This window comes from Galendromus occidentalis, unplaced genomic scaffold (genome assembly GCF_000255335.2).
Source record: "Galendromus occidentalis unplaced genomic scaffold, Mocc_1.1 scf7180000077446, whole genome shotgun sequence".
NCBI lineage: Eukaryota > Metazoa > Arthropoda > Arachnida > Mesostigmata > Phytoseiidae > Galendromus > Galendromus occidentalis.
Genome location: NW_003805434.1, coordinates 791,323 through 812,407, shown reverse-complemented (window position 1 = coordinate 812,407; position 21,085 = coordinate 791,323). Strand labels below are relative to the sequence as shown.

General features: G+C 51.3%; 1 protein-coding gene across 1 annotated transcript in view; it reads right to left on the bottom strand.

Annotated features, from left to right (window-relative positions):
• Nucleotides 1–20,009, bottom strand: part of LOC108864284 (uncharacterized) — a 30,309-nt gene extending 10,300 nt beyond the window's left edge. The window contains exons 1-2 of the mRNA XM_029111520.1: nucleotides 19,857–20,009; nucleotides 18,948–19,069 (exon numbers count right to left, since the gene is read on the bottom strand). Coding sequence (XP_028967353.1) covers nucleotides 18,948–19,069; nucleotides 19,857–20,009 — 275 coding nt within the window. The remainder of the gene's footprint in view (nucleotides 1–18,947; nucleotides 19,070–19,856) is intronic.
• Between the last annotated feature and the right edge of the window lie 1,076 nt (nucleotides 20,010–21,085).

Sequence of the window (21,085 nt, the reverse complement as noted above, 5' to 3'; positions counted from 1 at the left end):
TGTACTGTTCTTACGATTGTATCGAATACATTTCTCGAGAACCTCAATTCCTCTTGAGAGTGATACTCTTGGTAGGTATCATGCATCCGCGACCGAGTTGGCATCTGCTCGGTTCAATAATTTGGCATCGCCTCTCTGATGAAATGAAGCTATTCAGCGCTTTATGCATGGGTCAACTGCAATGAGTTTCCGTCATTTTTCACAGACTCGAAAAAAAAAATGAAGTCGTCTGCATGTCTCATTAGCCGGGGCTCTTTCGGTAAAGTTTTGCCCACGTCAAAAATATGGACGAAACCGTGAAGACACTTAGTCCACGCCGTCTGTTGTCCTTCAAGTCGGAAGGTCCAACAATGACTTGTATCGGGTTTATCACCGAAAATTAGCGAACCGTTTCCACTCCTCAAAAAAAAATACGACGGCATCCCGAGCTCCTTATCTCTCTTCGAGGCTATTCTTCACGTAATTTTGTAAGAGCTTTCAATCCGAGCGTATGGGAGGTGTTTTAGAGCCGGCACGGAGGCGATGCCATGGAAAACTCCAACCTATGTGTAGGTGTCTTCGCACCCAGATTCGATCGCAGTGCACCAGCTCAGTACGTCGACTTTCGTCAGTGGTTACGTGGTTGACGTCTTAGAGAAGCATCCTGGTCGAAGGGAACGGATGAATGATCGTAGCGCTCCACTGAGGGGGAAATCTCGAATTTGGAGCCAAGCGACATCCTTCTGCAATTTCCCTAGCGACGTAGATGTAGACTTGAAGGCCCGCACAGTAGATCAGACGGAAGGACCGTCAGACGGATGAATCTGATCGCGGATACCGGTTCCGGGAGGATGCAATCTCTGGGAATCGACGAAGGAAGGAAGAAGTAACAAACGGCGCATGAAGATACCATATAGTGGCCTTCGGAAGTTCGCAGCGGTGATTCTCAAATGAAATATTCCATTCCTTGCCGTTGCCCCCGCTAATGGTGATCGGACAGAAACGAGCAAAGTCATTTATTTTGAGGTCCTCAACTTGTCTGTTTTAAATTGAGCAAATTGCAATTCATCAACGGTCCCATTTTCTCCTCTTCTCCTGTCCACCATAGAGGTCGACTGCGTAATCGAAGGATTGGGTGTTGCGGCGCAGACTATGAGACTAATCCTTGAGGTGACGAAGCTTGCCCCGGGGCTCGACAGGCTTCGTTCGATAGAGAGATGGGATCGCTAAACTGTCGCTTCTGCACGAGAGCACAATCTTCTGTCGCCTGGTTTTATGGGTACTCTCTGGAACCGTCCAGTTGTTTTTCTGGCCGAACGCGTCGGACCGAGGTCCGGTGGACTTTGATTGCGAAGCCTGCACGTTGCGTAGCTTTCGTAACAGCGGAAGCCGCGCAGCTGACAACGGAGACCCAGCGATGCGGTGAAGATCGCTTCGCTTTGACGGAGAAATGCTGAGTGCGGACGATCTCCACAATCGCCGAGAATCCACCGTCAGCTTCGATGACGATCGGGCAGGTCCATCGAACATATGTCTCACAGCCGGAGCCAACAGTGAACGCTCTGTTGTCTACCGAATTTTCGTGAGGTACGAAAGCGTTGTGTGCATTCCTCGGCTGGAGGACCCATCATTCTCCGATTGAGTTGGATAGAGCGCTCTGCGATATTCGTGTGATGGCCGCGGGATACAGCGCCCAGTGCGTCAGCCGGTCGACCTGTCAGAGCACCGGCCAAGGCTATCGTCAATTCAATTTAGTTCAAAATTCATTTTTACTTTCAATAATGGCTCCCCCGAAGGATTGACGCACGACCGCAGTCGTCAAAGTGCGGAAATTCCCGCAATGCGTTGCAGCGAACACCTTGCGGCGTCTATACAGACGATGCGATGGCGGCGCTGGATCCCGATAAGTTCCAGAGGCCCGACGCCGTCAAAGTGAGTCGGAAGTTCTTCAAATTTCTGGCCCCGAGTCAACACTTCCCCGCACAGAACACGTCAACTATCGTGGACATACAAGTTCCCCGAAACACAGGTTTTTGAAGAAACCGTTCCCCGAACTTCCTGGGGCCGATTCTGTCAGCCCGATAGGAACAGAAGTTCCAGCGGTACTCTGATCTGAACTAGAAGCAAATATCGCCCCTTCCGACGAATTAAAACGATCGCTTCTCTCTTCCGGATATTAGCGCAAATATTGGGAATTATCGCTTGCTCCTTGTTTCGATTCGCGTGGGGCGATGACGCAGCGCCTTCCCGATCGGCGGCGTCGGCAGCTTTATCTCGTGTACTCAATGAATTTAAAACCGATAGGGAGGAAACAGCGTTGCCGAGAGCGCGTCGAAGAGATACTGGACGCGTGAGTCAACGGGATGCTTCATTGATACGATTACGGTCGTCTTGCGGAATCGACTTCGGCCTTGGTCGATTGAGTTTTCCCCCCAAATCTCGCTGACTTTACCGTCTTGCTGAGGAAATCTTCCCGCCCGTCCTTTCGCTTCCTCCTGTAATTCGAGACGTCTAATGTCTGATTCCTGGGCTTCCTCGACAAATGCCAGTTCCAGAATCGCCTGATTCTCAGGGAGCGGTTGACACATCCTTCCAGATTAGAAGTTCGGCTCAAGGAAGTTTCCGTGAGGCTTTCTTTGTTGGAGAAGGAGAGACAATACGTCAGGCTGTATCTCCGTGATCAGTACGAATTGGAGATCCAATACTCCCTTAGGGCGTTCGAGCCCGAATAATCAAGGTTGTTCTCGCGATCGTATCAGCCATCGCAATCAGTTGAATGCCGCTGTCGAGAGTGACTTTACTGTCGCCCCAGTACATCATCGAGATAAGTAATTGTGAAAGACACGCTCTTATCCGACGGATGTTGGTCAGAAAATTCCATGTCGGTGGATTGTAGGAGGAATGATCGGTTGGGCGGTCGGTGGATTCTATCTACATCTATCGAATATGTGAGAGTCTCCGACTCTCTGCTTATGCATGTTCGCCCGTAATTGCTCCCTATCGCGAACGCATAGCGCGACCGGATCTCCTCGAATCTCCATGAGTTCGCCTGATTCCCATGCGTGGGCACAGACATGAAAACTAGCAGCGCCTTCTGATTCCAATTATTCACTCTTGACACGGCTACTAACCGGACAGGTCGTCAGAAAGCGGCAGTTCGCAGGCAAACGTGCCTTTCCTTCGACATGGAGCATGGAACAATTTTCTTTGCGGTCTCGAGCCTCGATCGTTCTCCGGATTTGATTTACGTCCACTCAGCTTATTCACCGTGCCCGTAGCAGCCGCATCCGCAGGAACTTCGGAGGAGAATCGCCCTTTATCGCTCAGCGAACGCCAGCATAACCCGAGATGCGCGAATCTGTGCATCTACTCCGTTTCTTTGTTTCGTGACTCTGTGCGATCTACAATGAACAGCTGAGCAGAACTTGGAACAAAACGGTACTGAGCGGAAAAAAGGAAGAAAGAGGGAGTGGGCAGAGTAGCCAGTGATTTTGACGGCTGACTGGCAATGAGCGACTCGCTTAGAGGCGTCTGAGGGACGTCGTCCGGCGCGATCCGATCCACGGACGCCGTCGCTGACGCCGGCCATCGCTGATGTTGGAATTTATCGATGGTCAGCAATCGGAACATCGGATTTACGAAACATCAGAAAATCCTGTCGTAATTACTAGCAATGCTACGGTGCCGTCACCCGGCTGTTCCTGGAGTCAAGCTCGAGTCTTTCTTATCTGTGGCGGGAGGATTGGTGGGTGGATTCATAGCGTGATGGATAGGGGAGACTTAATGATAGACTCAATGATTTATATATTGCAGAACGCGAGAAGAAGTGCCTGACTTCAAGTACCCGCCCGGAACTCTCGAATTCGGGCGCGCTCTCCAATATCGGGAAATCCATTATGCTCCAATGCCTTTGAAGCGACGTCTCTGACAAAGCGGAAATGCCTCCGTTCCCAACGTCAGAAGTCGGTATTGCCCAAGCCCTGCATCGAATCCGCTTTAGCTCTATGTTTTCATCCTCTTCCCTCCTTCCTGTTCTCTTCTGTGTGGAAAATCAGAGAGCCGTTCGATTTGTGTCTGAGAACCAGCGATATCCTGGTTGATCTTACCATGGAAGACGTGGATGCTGGTGCACCTGTCACGCGTCAGGATATGCCTGGTGCCCTTATCCAACCGGTGTGACATAGCGCGAGTCGCTGTCACTGCTGATGCTCCTCGAAAACAAGTTCTGGCTCTGAGTCGCCAAGAGTCCGACTCGATTGACAACTTAACGCATTCGCTCGGAGCTGAGCCGACAGCCTCCTCATGGGAATCTCCTCTCCGAGGAAAATGTCGCCACTCGACCGTGAAAAGATGCGCCATCAGAAACGAGAATATTATCAACTCGACCTCAGGGGCAAGATCTCCAAACCCTTCGATCACCAAATATGATGCTCTTTTCGATATCGTGAAAAGATACCCCGAAGGAATTACACGGATTATATAACGAGGCTGGGTCATCAGTCTTCCGAAGTCAGCTACAATTTTGTTTGATCGCGTTGTTTCTTTAGAAATACGGTTTAATTTTAGCGATGAAAGCCTGCAGTGCCTAGACGTCTGTGGAGCTCGGCGGGACCCCGGAGACCCCTGTCAGCCACACAAAAGCAGATCGTTCGTTGATCCAAGCGTCACAAAGCTCCGCGTCAAGCGACCGGTACGGCACAATTATCTGGACGCTGCGCACAGCTGTTCTTACGGCAAAAATATACCAAACAATCAAGAGCAGCCCTGACAAGAGTGTGAGCACATCCAGCAGCAATCAGACAAACCAACGATATTTCTGATAGAAATATAGAAACATGTCTGTCGATTCCCGGATCGGTTTCAGTTTACCGGAGAGCGATCGTGTACTGTCTTTGGGTGCCCGAGAGCAGCAAGGAGCCTCACTCCTATTGCGGGAACCGCCGGCGGATTCTGCGACGGGATCCGTATCGGCACCACGCCATATTGTTGGCCGAAGACCGATCGAAGGAAACAAATTGTCCTTTGGGAGGTTCTCCGCTCATCTGAACTTGTCTGTCCTTATCCTCATTCCCGCAGAAGATTCGTTTGAACTCGATAGCCCCTCTTCTGGATATGGTCTGACTGAAGATCTTATCTCCACATGTCAGCTACCCGTTCGCTGGCCGCAATTATTACGTAAAAGGAGATGACGTATTAGCGAGGACCGCCTGAGCCTCGACCAAAGCATACCGGCGAAAAGACGGCTCGACCTGTCTTTTTCGAGAGGCTTGCTTCCTTCCCGGATCGGGTTTTGCAGAGAGAAGTCTTCCGCAAGAACCGCGATGCCGACCAAGAGCTCATTTCCGCAACCTTGAGAATCTCATCCCGAACTCACGTACTTCCAATCTCTATCCAATCTCTATCCATAAGTTGGAAGCATCGTCTTATTCCAGGGATGCGTCCCCTTGTCGTGAAGGCGGGGGTTAGTGGCGCTCACTTCTTCAGATCCTGCCGACCTATGGGGTGGCTTTCCAAAGCAGTAACACTGTTCACGTCGTCAATTATTATCGAACATGGGGTCTTGGGGAGGATTTTTGCTCTGTGAACATTGTCGAAGAAAGCGGAGACATCGACAGAAAACGTCGGAAGACACGAACTCCGCCGTTTTTTTTTTGTCGTGAAAACATTCCGCCGCATCAGTAGAGGCGTCCCTTGATGCCTGTGCGACGGATGCGAGAAATAAATCCGCTCAATGCTATTTTGTTTTTGAATGGAGTCCAATGAACAAAGCGATATGGGGAAAATCCGCCGCATCACGGCAAACGTCGGAACGACAGAAGATTGTTCTTCGTTCACCGCACGGCTTCGATGTTTGCCATGGGAGTAATGAAGTCGGACGTTACTCGAAACAATACAGTACGGCGAGCAACGTAGGGTACGAAGACGCGCCGTAAATTCCCTATCGGCATTTCAATGAGAGCGGCCAGGTGGCTTGCCTGGATAGACAGATGAATTCTCAAGCGACAGCGGCTGAAGGGAGGTGTTTCGCAGTTTTCTGATTTGAGTTTCGGCCGTTGTTCCTCGACCGTCATTCGACACTCAGGCGGCGACCTCGAGCTGGGCAGAACGGGCAACGTGTACAAATTCATCAGTCATCAGGAACACGGTCGAAGAGCCAACGATCACACATGGCATTCACCCTCTCTCCTTTGTGATTTGACTCGCTGTTCCTCGAGACGCTCGGGCTTGAATTCTCGCGGAGACCGAAGCAAGTGCCATTCGATTTTTCTTCGCGTTTCGTCGCCGGTCCTCCGAGCTCGATTGGACTCGAGCCCGAAAGTTTTTGAGAGGTCCGATGATGCAATCGTTTTCTCGGAACGAGCAAACAGGAGTACCACCGCCAGAAGACAAACAAAAACTCCATCACTAGAAATAAGTCAGCCAAGAAGTTTCATCCGGCCGTGGTTTCGCGTCCGAATCGAGCTTTATCTCGTCTTCAGAAAGAACTCGCTTTCGACAACGATTCTCGAATTCAAGAGTCGTTTCGACGGAAATCGAAAAGCCGTGACAACAATGCCGAACTTGTTGATTCTATGATTACAGTTCTAGTTGTGCGAATGGCCAGCGGCGAACGAGAGTGACAGGAGTCTTTTCGCGGAGAAGGATTAGCATCCAGAAGTCGGTAAGCGCCTTTTTCCAGAAAGCCGGCCAGCTAACCGCCGGTTTCGAGCACGGGGTGGGGATTTTCGTAGCTGTCGACCGCGCTTGTTGGAATCGGAAAAGTGAGGCGTAGACGAACCGAAATATATGTAGCAACTTGTCGCACGCTAAGCGCTTCGCATAAGTCAGTCAGCACGACCGACGCGGGCCTTGAAAAAAGTTCGTTGATCTTGCTGAGGGGCCTCCATCAACCCGTTGATTCTCCAATGCACTGACTACAATATCGATATTTGTGGATTTATTAAAGCCTCAGCCCATTATACCGAGTCCGATAGAAACAGCGGCGCTACCGAAAACGGAGTCGCTCAAGAAAAAGCCAAAGTAAGCTCAATATATTTTGTTCGTCGAGGTTGAGGACTGACAAGTATCGCCTCCGTACACACCACGAGCAGGTTCCGGATTTATGGCTTTTAATTATAGGGCTTCTGTTTTTCCTCCTGACGCGAATTGTAGGTAAAGTCTCCGAGATCGAAATCCGTTCCAATCATGGCTCAACATCGCTTGGAGGAGCTCAGTTCCTCGCTCGTGACCTGCGTGACCCTGAGGCGAGCGGAGTCGATGAGGGACTTCGGGCCATCTCTATTTCCGAAGCCTCGGTGGGCCGCGGGAATAAACTCGTATCGCCGAGAACTCTCGATGATGTGGTCCGGGATGTCGGAGGATCACTGAGACAACCCAGAACAGGGCCGCCCCATATCACGATCATCAAGGGTGCGTGATCTACTCTATCCCGACTCCTTGTATAAGCGCATGCGTTGAGCGTTGGAACTGTGGGTCAGGTCCTTCGCTTGATTTTAGGAAAGTTCCTGGCGAACTATCCTTCGATTCCGGAGGACCCCGTCGATTCCGAGAGGCCGGACTCGATCCAAGCCACGAACTCCGAAGAACACCGAGACATTCCGAAGTTTCCGAAACTGTTTCGGGTCATGTCTGCAGCCGATGAGCGAGGCCGACAGAGCTCTCGAAATGATTCATATCACAGATTGTCTTCACGCCTCGTGTGCGGTTCCTTCGACGCATCAATCGGCGTGTCAGTTCCACTACGTGCCTATTACCTCACTACTTATGACAGGGCCCCCCAAATGGCGGAGATTGGACTTTTTTTCAGATCATCTCCGCCGCTCTCATGGACCTGAGCTAAGCTGTAGCCTTTTCCGCTCAACCCTTTTCATTGCCTTCCATAATGACGGTAATGATCGAAACTCCGCGTCAGGAGCTGATGAGCATCGACCCAGCTCGATTGGTCACCCTTAGTGTGATATTAAGGCAATTCGAATCCCTTCTCAAGATGCCCTCGATGTAATTCGATATCCCGGACCGTCGCAGAGCTCTGTAATCCGCTTCCGAGGCGATCCCGTCCACGGAACCGATCGATATCCTGTCCGGCAATGACAACATTTACAGCAGCGAGAACAACAACAATATTTTTGACGATTCGACATGAGTGTCTATCCCACAGACTGATGAAGAAACACACGGGAGTCGACTCAATCCGGTATTTCCTCTAGCCTTCCGGGACATTGGAATGGTGCAGGAGACTGTCGCCGATGGGCTCCCCCAGGCGGGGAACCCTGACCTCGTGCGGCGCGATTATCCCCGAGGGACTTCCTGCAGTCTTGAAATCACTCGCTCCACTGCTCCGGCGGGAAAGCCACAGAGACAGCATAAATCGACAAGGACGGAAACGGTCACCACCCAAAAAAAACGAAAAAGAGTGAAAAACGAAATAGCTTGGCGAAGAATAACGGCCAAACCGCATTCTGGTAAACCAAAATATTGAGTGATGACTTTTGACAAAAAAATCGACATCTCTCCCGTCAGCATCTTCTGGAGAGCCGCTGTCAGTAGCGGTCGATCGACCGACGCCGACGTACCGGCCGGCGTTCCAAGCCGGGCCGACTCGGGCCAACCAAGCGCGCCGTCGAATGTTCAGGGCCACGCAGAGATTCCGAGGGGCCCTCAATCTGGGTGCCCGGTGGCAGAACTTACAGCGGGAAGCCGCTTCTTCTGCCTGTATAGATAGTAAATGAGTAGATCGCTTTCTTTGCCTGTGGCAGTGCGGCTGCTCGTCCTACCACCGGCTGCTGTCTCGGCTGCCGCAGCTATTGATGTTGTTGTAATCGCAAAAGATGAACCGATGAACGAATTGACTATGATTGACCCGTCTCTTCTCGTCGCGAAAAGCCCTCCGAAATCTCGCTGATAACTGACGGGTCAGGAACAGATCACGTGAAAACCTTCTCGACAGGGACAAGGGGAGTCACCGTTCGCTTAGTTCATGCACCCAGCGTATTGATGTTGCGAAGGGTTAGGTGTTGCGCAGTATCTAGGGGGAATCATCGAACGGATGATTCGAGTCGTTGCACATGACAACGGCGACGTGTTCGATAACTTGCATTCGGGTTTTCCTGTACCGGCTGAGTCGTCCCGGCGGATTCGAAAATTCGGGGAAAATTCCGGAAACCCTTCCTGTAGTCAGGATAATAATGAGATCGATCCGGACGAGACCTGTCTCCCGACAGGCGTTCATGTGTCAAGTCAGCTGCGTCCCCGAAGGTGGACGCGCCTTGTACCGTATTCTTCGCCGAATCCACGGATTGACCGACAAGAGGCGAACATTGTAGCGTTTTATCGAAGTACTGTCGTTGACGTGAACGATCTTCTGTGCGGAGCATCTCAGTTGAGTCATTCTTCCATTGTCTCTAGTACCGACACCATGAAGCGTGCCTGACTTGTGTTTCTGATGTTCTCGTCGCGGCGGAGAAACCGTCGCAGAAAATCAGTTGCGTGATGCACGGCATAAAAGTGACAGCTCGAGTCGGAGCTTATTTGGATTTGGCGAGCAGGAGAGAAGTTTCAAAAAAAGTCCGAGAGTTATCCCTGTCCTAATGAGGGAGGGCACGGTAAGAGAGCCATGCCGTCGACGCGGGCGCGAGATCCTTCGGAGAAGAACATTAATCCTCGGGCGGTTCCGTTCGGAAGCTTCCGCATCCACGAGTGCACTGCCTAGAGGTGCTGACGGATTCGATGTTTATTTCGTTCCTCTCTGAATGCGGCTCATCGGAAGACGGAAGCGGAGTCCCCATTAATGAGATCGAAACCAGATCCGGTCGGCAGACTTCCCGTCGAAACGAAATACATGACTAGTAGAATGACTCCGCGAGAACGAGTACATTGATGAAGGCGCTCGGAGGCGTGAGTGCAGGGTAAGCTACCGGCTCCGCGGGTGCTTTGGAAGCAAAGCAGAAAGTGAATCTTCGCTTTTTGTAACTAAAACCACCATTACCACCAACAACAGAGTAGAAGCGAACAGAATGGCCGATCGTTTGGCGACGGTGTTTCCGTAGCGGGTGACCGTCGTTTCGAAGCTTTTATGTGAATGGAAAAGAACACAGAGTCGACCAGGTCGTCCATCGGACGGACCAGCGAACGGGCGGATGGTAGCTGTTCGAAATTGAAGCGGTTCCACCATTCATCGTAGTCAATCGAGAGAATCATTCCTGCCGTGCTCAACTATGCAGCCAGCCCACTTGTGCGAGCTAGCCCGAAACCACCGACGACGACACCGGAGTGCCGAGCAGTGCCAGTCATTCGGATGTCACCACCACCACCACCACCATATAACCATATCGTGAACATTCCGATGAAAACGACATTCATCGGAGTGAGAAGAGAGAAAACGCGAATATTCTACTGGTTCCTGAACTCGAGACTTTTGCACCGCGTTCTAAAGTGACTCGGTCTCGATAGAAAGAAAAACTATTCGATATGACTCTTGACTAACATAAGAATCGAAGGAAATATACAATGAGACCACCGCCTTGGGAGCTTCCAACTCCTCGTCGTTCCACCGAAGTCCAGGGGCGATGATGACACGGGAATCGATCAGAGATCGCTGAGGAGTTGAACGACCCGTCCAAACGGTACCACCAACTTGACCGGCGGACGCGCGGTAGGCGGTCAAGAAAAGCGATTGGAGGAAGAATGTTCCACTCTCGAAGACACCTATGAGAAGCGGTCGGCCTGTTCGATAACTGGTGGAATCGATAAGAGAAATTCCAACGATCGAACTAAATAATGCACCGTCCGAAATGTTTATCGCGCGCGAAAGGAAGCAGGATAGAGAGAGATTTGCGCTATCTCGAATCAAGGTTTTCCACTCGTCGTCGAAAGATAACTGAAGCAAGGGGTCGGAATGCGACCAGACTTCGGAACGAAGTTTCGAAACGACGACAAAACTGAAGATCCGTCTGTTACCGGTTTCTCCTTCTTCGTCTTCTTCTCTTTCGGATCCACTCCGATCATGGATAGACAGCAGACACGTCGTGGCTCAGAGAATTTCCGTTCCTTTAACGGCTGAAACTTTCTTCGCAGACTTGAATTTTCATACAGAAGCGAAGTCTGCATTCAGAGCCGAGAGTTGAATAATCCGAAGTTCGAAGTCTGAGGACGACGCGGCGGGACAACACGGCGGCCCGATTCGACATAGATCCCTCCATTCATCTTTTTCGAGAGATGAATGGAGGGATTCAGTCAGTCGGGAACAAACAACGCCTTCGAAGAAGGTCAGGACGAGTACTCTTCCCTCGTATGCATGAGTCGTCCACGTGAGTCGTCCGCACAGAAGAGCCGACCGACACGAGCTTTGGACGACATTGCTCTTGAAAAAGACGACCTTGCTTGACCTTAGATCGTTTGCGGCATTCCGTCGTGGCCGCAGGGCTCGCCGCCGCCGCCGGAAGCCCGCGAAACCGCCGGCAGCCCGCGGAACCGCCGGCGTTTCACATCGCGGATCCGACCGCGATGATTCTTCCCGCTTCCAAGTGCTGCGCCGCCGGCATGCGAAATCCCGCCGCGACGACGACGCCGACGGTCCTATGGGGGAACCCTGATCTTCGTAAGAAGTCTCAAACGGTGCCCGTGAGCGGGACATTGCGGCAGATGGACGACTGACTGTTTGACCACTGCAAATTGATGACAGATGGCATCGTCGCCGACAACAATTCGCTGCCGGCGGCCCGGCTCTGCTCCGATTGGGCTCCGACTTCGGGGTCCGCAGGGCAACGTTCTTACTTCTGACAGAGGCGCCTCGGTGGCGCACGTTGACGCCGAATTTCAATGAATGCCCCTCTTCGTTTTGTATTTAGACGAGCGTCTCGACGACAGCGAGTGCTGCAGACACTCCGAGCGCTCGTACGAGACGAATGGATTAGGGTGTGGAGTGGGAGACTTTGTAATGGAATGCAACAGAATGAGAACCGAAGAAAAATGCGTGTAATAGACTGGGAATGCGTGAATAACGTATGTGAATTCCGGAATGTCTCTGATCGGCCGCGGACGATGTTCAGGTGTGTGTGTGTGTGTTCACACCAAGTGCTTCTTCAGCTAACTAGGGAAGAGGGAGCTGACCGAGAGAGAAACGGAGCCAATGTCTGCAGTAGTGAAACAATGGTAGGATTCTGCTCAGGAGACCCAACTGTCACTACTGCACCGGTTCGTACAGGTTTGCCCCAGGCGTAGGGAACTGGCGCGAAGCCAGCGCGTCCATAGCATCGACAAGCTCGTTATTTTGCGCCCTTATTCTGCGGAATTCTGGTTCATTGTTTTGTCGGGGAAAGCCTACTCGTCGGAGCAGGAAACTCGAATCACGGTAGTGGTCATAGCGGAGACGATCGCTCGGTGCTGAACAGAGAAGGAATTCTTATTTTTTCTTTGCAGGGAACCGTGGCCTCGTGTCGCGTCTCATTTCTGCAGTGTCGGAAGCTGGTCATGAGTCATGAACATAGATCACCCTCTACGGACGATCGGCGAGCTGGACTCAACGGACGCTCCCATCGGTTTTCCTGCGCGTCTTTTCTTCTCTCACTCCCGAATGATCGGATAAGCTCTGTAGAAGATCTTTTGAGGCGCGAAGCCGGAGATGTCATCGACGGATTATAAACTTAGGTGTCGTGAGCCTTCCATTTCAGGTCATCGCGCATCGGCTCCGGCAGCACTTCCGAAATCGCTAAGCGCGAACGATCGACTTCGAACTTCGACAAAAATACGAGGGAAGACTCATCGAGCAGGGAGGAAAACCCGAGAGCGTCAGCGTCCAAGAGTTCTCGAAAAAAAAAGATTCAATACCGACTTTCAATGAAGATCGCCGACCCAGAAAATCGTTCAGCGCTTTTTAGCGCCGTTATTTCGATTCGTTCCATCAGGCGCCGGAATCTACAGACGCCGCCAACTACTGCAAAAAGAACAAAAAAAAATCGGGCAATCCATGAGACAAGGAATGGAGAGGAAACCGTTATAGAATCGATCGAAGCGAAGAGCGAACGGTCAGGTAGGCGGTCCGAGGATGGACAGTCGGGCGTTTGGAAATCAGCAGGAATTCGATACAAAGATGTTTGATAAAAAAAAATCGCGACGGCCTGTTTACCTTCCGTACGCGCGCATCGCGTCCACATGGGGAGCTCTCGGCTTCCTATCAGCCTGTTGTTGCGTATACTGCGATAAACATCCTTGACCAGAAGGCATATTTCTTTCTTTTTATTTTGCCCATTGCATTCGCCACTTTCACCATCACCGGTCGTTTCTCGTCTCCGTTCGTTCGTCCGACGATGTGGTTGACGCGACGGGGTCGAGCAGGCTAATCTTCGGCTTTGAAAGCGCTTCCCATAATCAGCTAACGAAGCCGAACAACACAGCGCCAGTGAGGGGCTCATCCGAACTCAGGGATGTCCACCGTACAACGAGTGTTTCGGAGTGGTTCGAAGTAATAGTCAGAGAAACTCGCCAGAAGTTTCTGGGCGAGTTCAGGGAGCGCGTGCCGCGTCCGCACACCTTGTCGGGAGCAGCGGGGATTCAGACGAATTCCAGAAAAGCCAGACTTGCACCGTGGGAATCTACAAGGTATGCCTCCCGAGTTCCGGGACGAGGCGCAATAATTCGTTCTGTAACGGATACTTTCCAAGGCTGCCCTAGATGGTAGTCGGAACGCATAAGTCATGTACTTATTTGTGGAGCTCGTCATACCTCGTCAACCAAAGGTCCTCCGGCGACCACGTCTCCACGGGAGAACGTGATTCACTCGGAGAAATATTCGCAAACAGACCGCCCATCGTAGAGGATTCTACCCAGGGCTGACACCGATCGGCAGAGTTCAGAATTTCTGTCTTATTGGGCTTTCTGTCGCTTTGTTCATCCGGGAAGATATCGGGATCGGGAACCGTTCTTCCAGTGCTCCTTGTACTATACCCATCCTTTCCGCCGAACCCCTGTCAAACGAGTTTTCCCTAGAGCTGACGCTTTCGCTGAAAGTTGTGGAAATTCCAGTGGGCTGTGACAAACACGTGGTGCATCGACTGAACTTGACTCCTGTTCTCAAGACCTTTGACTTCGATTCCGAGCGGTCGAATCCGAACTCGTTCCTTGTTAAATGGAGGAACATGCGAAATCGTCGCATCCATTAAACATTTAATAGTATCCGGAGGGGAATAGGTTGCGCAGGTATCTAGGCATTATGTAAGCTTCTCTTTCGTAAGCATGGTCTTAGAAGCAAACCTAACGGCATTCATGCTCGATGTAATGCTATTTCAAGCACAACGAACGAAGGACTTGACAGTGTGCGATTGCGTATCTGGGATTTGCGGTGCTCTGTCATGAATGTCGTCGATCCCTGAACATTCTGATGAGCTGGTGATTCTCGAAGGCTTCCATAGGAAGATGAGATTCAAATAAAAGAGGAGGCATTCCGAGTTCTCGAGTGAGGTCCGGTGATACGAACATTCGACCCGATGAATAGAACATTGAGACGACACTGATTCGGGGAATTGCGGCCGTGGGACGGAACGAAGACTGCGGGCGAGGAGAGTACACCGTTGTGCCGTATCGGATAGATGAAGTGCTTACGTTCTCGGACGATGCTCCGCGAAAGATTCCGGACTATCTGCACCCTTTGCAGGGTGGATGCATCATCGCGTGTCTGCAATGGGTCGAGAACCCCGACCCCATACGCGAGAAAACAAGCGATCGACCTTGGTTCGAGACCAGCTTCATTCATAGAAGGAAGAATCGATCGATCCCGTCCATAGAAGGCTACGTCGAATCGCAGCTCATCTGATACGTTTGAGAGGAAACCATTTTTCGGCATTCCGTGATTGAAGCATTCGAGAACACCTTTTCCCCTTCTCCTCTTCTGCGACGCCTTCGTCCTCATCATTTACCGATCACTGGGGCTCCGATCAGTTATTTGATCGCTGAGCGCGACCGTTGTGTGAATGAAGATCAGAGGAGATATTGTTACTTCCGACCGCAAGGACATTTACTTAAACGGCACCGGCAGGTCGAGATGAATGCCGGTAGCGAACCTTTGCCAATGCGTCTGAAGAAAACGCTCGATTTCGAGGGAGGAGTCAACCAAGGACAATTCTTCGCGGCAGTGTATGGGCAGGGCTCGAAACCCTGGCTTGATTTCTGTCTGAACGATTGTCTTCAATGGTGAGATCGCATGAATAGACCCCGGTGGCAGAATGTTCATCGAAAAAAAAATTCTCGGAGAAAATGAATACAAATTCGAACTGAATTCGTGGACAGACGGTGGATAATTGCGGGGAGTGATTGACGCCCCTGCGCCGACTGCTGTGCACCAGACGGTCGAGCTACTATACGCAAGAATACGCATCAGCTTGCAGAAATTCTGCTCACTCGGGTTCGCATCTAGAACCGGAAGAAGAAGCCGGACACGTCCGTTCCCCGAAGCGACCTCTCGAAGTCGACCAAAGCGAGCTCTCATGACTCTACTCACTCGGGGGAAAACTCTAGCCCTAAAGTCTGGACCAAGGCGCGGTGGTTCACGAATTCGATCAGAGGCGTCAGTCAATCGATTTTTTGATCATCATTCATTTACGTTGCGTGAGAACTGTAGCAGCACATCCACAACCTCACCGGACACCTTTAGCGGGCAGGTTCTTATCGAGGAGGTCCGTGAGACCTGAAGGTCTCTCCGTTCCTCGTTCCTTCTGCGGAAAACCTACTCACGAAAGCTACAGGAGCAGCTAGCACCGCAATGAATTTGTGAAACGTCGACGGTGACGGCGCCCATGGATGATGGACTCATGGTCTCGTTTGTGGATCACATCGGCGATTTGACCGTGAACAACACGCGGCACCTGCTCACAGTGCGACCAGCAGTGCATCTCCAGCGGTGGCGTGCCCGTTCGGATCAAACTCCATTGGAAGTGTGGAGAACGAGCAATCGAGCGCGCTCGATTCGGAATTTCGGAGCTGACGCAATAAATTGCACCTAGTCGGCACACAGACGATTTCGTGGCTCAACTATACAGATGCGAAGTTGCGAGTGTGGATCTTGGGAATCGGATATCCTTCGCCGAGTCAGTAGCGGATACAGATCTGTGAATCATGAAGACGACGCTGCGCCGCGTAGACGTCGGAGTGGGTGTTCCGATGGGGTCACGAGGTTGAATCAAATGTAAAACCAGAGATTCCAGAAGATTCGCATCGTGAGTCACACGACGCGAGAAGCGCCTAGACGACGTCATGGCTCCACGAGAGATGTCCTCAGGAGCATATGACAGGACCAACATGATGACGGAGCAGAGATTATGTCGACCACCGATCTGTATTTTCTCCCGCCAGATGCCCTCAAGCCTCATTCCGGACCAAAACGTCCCCTGTCTTGTGATGATATCAAGTATAACATCGCTTGAGATCCCCGCGGGGGCGACGAATTCCAGAGATTCCCGGCGTCGACGTGAAAATTCCAGGGAATTTCCATAAGTCGGACCCTATGAACTGATTCGGAACATATGAGCCGGAAAGGACACTGGGGAAAACCGAGGCATCCTCCGATCGCGTGGCTTCAGTTCAGAGGCAAACAAAACGGCAGAAAAAAAATTCTCTGACTCAGTCAGTTGCTTTCTATGGAGACACGGCGACCGGCCATCATCAGCGCCATCATCAGCGCTATCATCAACATCGTCGCCGTCGGCGGCGGCGGCGGCAGCAACGCAGCCGTCCTCGATTTCATGAGCGAAGTCTCTCAGTGAGAGGGATCCGCTTTCGGGCGAACTAGACAGATATTGATTCACCTGTCTCGACTTCAGACTCTGGAGAACGAATAACCACCCGGTATAATCGACCGCGCAACATCGGAGCACTTGAGTTGTGGACATCAAGACGGATTGTGGAAATGAAAATCCGTCACTCCCCTGGCTATGAACCGCGCCCACGGCCCTAGCCGACGAGATACATTTACCGAATTCGTACCTGCGGTAGTAGCTTCCCATGTCCAGAGTTCCACACCTGCACGACGGAGAGGGCGTCTGTAGGTTCCGGGGGAACCCCTGATTGGGAAATGAGGCTACGTGCCTGCTCCAAAAAAGAATATCGGTGTGGGCGGGCCGTGCTTATTGATGGTTTCATTTGGCGGTCGTCGCCTTCGAGCAGCAGCGGTCAGGCAGTCGAGAATTTTTCCGCTTTGGCTGGCTGAGTAAATGCCGGCTGTTGTCAAACATCCGCGAGAGCGAGGACCTATCTTCACTCCTACTCGCGACCAGGGGAGGATTTACGATCGGAAGACGGTTCTTTTAATCGATTCACTAGATCAATGTGAATCGCAGCGTCGCAAGAAAATCATTCGAGGTCCAATGCACGGTTCACCGTAGGACTTTGTCACAGACGCTCAGACGGGTCTTCGCGGGCTTGTGGAAGTTTTGCTTACGCAAGAACTACTCCTCAAGAGCATACCGTAGAAGTCGCTCGAGTCGAGTTTGGACAAATATACATATATGCACAACAAGTACCACCACAGATGGAACAATCGATAGGATGGCGGGGTCAGAGGAACGTTCGCCGGGACTGGCACCACAATGATCCCGTGATCGATTAGGATCAAGATCTTGCTCGGCTCCCAGACCTGGGAACGGTTTCCGGGAGAGAACTCCTCTTAGCTGACCGGCTCGTTTACGAAGAGAACGGTCGACTCGATTTGCTGATAGATACGTCACAAAGTTCAGGTAGACATGCGACAAAGAACAGAGCGGAGAGGGATCGAGGAAAACGCTCAGAAAAGCAGCAAAGGGGGATAGTGAAGAAAACGTGTGGATGGAAGTCGGAAGAAATGATGATCTTTATGGGAGACGATGAACACGAGCGATAAATCTGGCGACAACATCTTAATGGAGTTCGAGAAAAGTATATAATCATGGACGCGTCCAGAAAATACTTCTACACATTTCAGAAAGGACCCACCAAAAGACGGCGAATGGTCAACGCTCGCGAATACGCTGAGCGGAACCTTCGGACGTCCACCCGAAAAACTTCCGAACTAGCGGATCTCTCCTGCGCCAGCTGAAGCCCGAGAAGGCTCTCGGTTTTCTTTCAGAAAGCACGAGTTCGTTTTGCTCGTATCATTCTCCCTCTCGCCCCGAATCTCAAAGCTCATTATCTGGGTGGTCGTCCTGCCGGGCGAATTGTGCACGCGCTCGTTGTTGACCTTTAACCCGAGTTGACTCTGCTCTGAATTCTTCTGTACATTTTTTAAGCGTTCCAGGCTTCATTCACCCAATCGAGTTGCTCTCGTACCTCCTCCCGTGACGATGCCCATGTCGGTCAAAAAACAGTGGAGACACATCTGGAGCAATTTAGGCCGTTAACAGAGCACCTGAAGGCGCTGGAAATTCTGCTCCTGGCTGAATGGTGCCTTTTGAACTTACATAATAATCGTCGGACGAGTCTTCTCGACGCTTGCCCCCTTCAACTATTGTGGCTTTCTCGGTCGCAATTTTCCGCTTCGTTCGAAAAGCGAGATCTTGTTTTTTGGTTTTTTTCTTCATCAAGAGTTTAGGGACGACTTGGCGATTTGATTTGGATGCTTCGCTCCCCGTTCACTTCCATTATCAAGAACGTATCGTACCACGGAAGGATTGAATTGAGGCGGAGGGCGAACTCGGTGATCGGACGGCGGTCCACTCGATCCGCCTTCCAGGACTCGTGAGGAATGACTCAACTCCGAAGACATCGGAAGAGAGAAAAACATGGGCAAAATGTCCGAAGCGGCATTCAAGGCTCGTCGGACATGGATTCGGAGCCACGAGAAAATCGTCTCGGGAAGAGTATCAAAGCTGAACAGCATTTTGACGCACGACACCGAGCAAAGTGTTGCTTCGCCCTCGTGGTTCATAACAGAAAATCTTCAGAGACGCATTCTCGGACGCATTCGGACGTTTTGCAATACCTAGAAGTCTGAACAAGAAGTTACTCACCAAAAAAACTTTCGATGTGTATTCTCCGGGACGATACTTGGCGAACTTCGGTCTTTTTCCGGGGCCGACCCGTTCGATGACGGAATTTCCAACATACAGATTTTTTCATTCTGCGATTCACTCTTCTGAAATCGTGGATCGAGTTGAGAATGCGTCCCCACACGATCCATGCAATCTATCGTCTCCTCGGAATATGCATGCGAGGAAACTGCTTGATCATTGCTTCGAACGAAATTCAAATGACCGAAGTTTTCGGAATGGGGGAGACAGTACGGGAAAAGACGTGACATCGAATGTTCAAATGCTCCCCCCCTGCGGTACCCCGGGAGCAGCTGCACGATCTGTATTACAAAAATAATACCACCAATCAAGGAAACGAAAGAGCATGCCGAATCCGGTAGCCGACCAAGGGGTCTATGCTTTCTTCCGTATCCAGATAAGTCAGCGCTGATGGCGGAATGTGGGCGCGTAATTTCCAGAAACAAGATACAGTGATACCGGGCAATACTGAATGATCGGGACGCAGACATGCTCATGCTCGTGATTGTGATTCGAAGCGCTCCTCCTAATTCAAAGGAAGGTGATACGGCAATTCCGGGCTTGGCGGCCGCCAGAATGTTCATTTCGCTCATTGAGAGTCTCAACGGCATAAATTGGAGTCCCTCATCCGAGTGAATGGACTGCTCAACGAAATTCACCCTTATTCTAAAAATGGTCGATCCTCCCTCCGACCCGGAGCTGAGACCGATTATGCTTCTCGTGGGCCCATCCAGAGAGATCGACGGGCTGGAATCCCGTGGGGGAGGGAATTCGAGGGAGTCAGCGGCGAAAGAGTTCCCGTAAGTGAAGTTCTGGGAGGATTTCGTTTCGACATGATGAAAACATTCAAATGAGAGTATCGTTCCAAACCTTCTTCAAGGTGCCGTTGCCCGAGTCGAGTGGGATTTCGCAGAAAGCGTGGTTGACATGACCGTTGGTCAAGTCCCCGTTCGTCTCGCCGCTCGCGAGGTAAATCCCCCCGCTGCCGAGCAGGTTCGCTTTTGCAGACGATTTCGACGTCATTCTGAATGGTAAACTCGACAGGAGAAGCCCTCAGGTGTCTCCGGCTGCGGATTTGACAGCTATTTCTCTTCGTCGTCAATCCTTCTTCTGCTCTTCCTTCTCTTTCGAGCGTCTCCGCTGCTGCTGTTGCTACCTCTCGGGAGGATTCTCCCAAGATTCTATAGGCAGCCGCGGCCAAGTCCGGCGGCCCTCAACGCGAAGCTAGCTCTAGCTTCCGGCCGAGCTGAACTCAGGAGACGGCGTCGAGCGTTGCCATTTTTGCGCTCCGAAGACCCTCGCAGCCGGAACAATCTGAAAAGGGAAGAGACGAAAAACGTGAACGAAATTGTGAAATTGATAGCGGGGAAAAAATCGAGGAATCCCACTCGGTAACAATTTGCCTCGATAAACTGCGCAAGCGACCGCTGATCGGTCGCTCGGACGGTCACTCGCTCGAGCAGTTGCCGTTCGATCCGTCAGTGCTGTTCTGGACGTCTATGACATTTTCGATCTTGTTAGATCCCGAAATTCAAACGGACGGACAGACGGGAGGGACGAAGTGGACGCAGACAGACCGATCGACAGGTGGACAGATTCTCGTACGGAAAATCAGAAGGAGCGAGCGACGAACGAGCCGAATGACAGACGATCAGACAAACGGTGGATCACTCCTTCGATGCGGAGGTCGACGAACCCGCGGTAAGCTACATCTCCAAAATTTTATCTCATTCAATTGAGAGGTTTTTCAGATTTCCCAGATTAGGAGGGACCACACGATCATTATTACAAGGCGGACCATCGGGCGAGATGCGATCGAAGCCTCCACGATCGTTATCATCCGCGCCTGCGATCGGTCCTCGATATCTATCTAATGTGTGACAGAATTCTCCTAATATCCATAAATCGGTAAAGTATCCTTTGTCGCGAGTCATCCCAATCATAATCAACATCGAGTAATATGAGGTAGAGAATATCCGGATAGGAAACACTGAATTATTGATGACGAAGTAAGCCCTGTGGTTCGCACGGAAGGTCTTCCGCACCAAAAGCATTCGTCTCGTACGGTGTTGTAACTTACGCTCGTGTAAGTTTCGTCG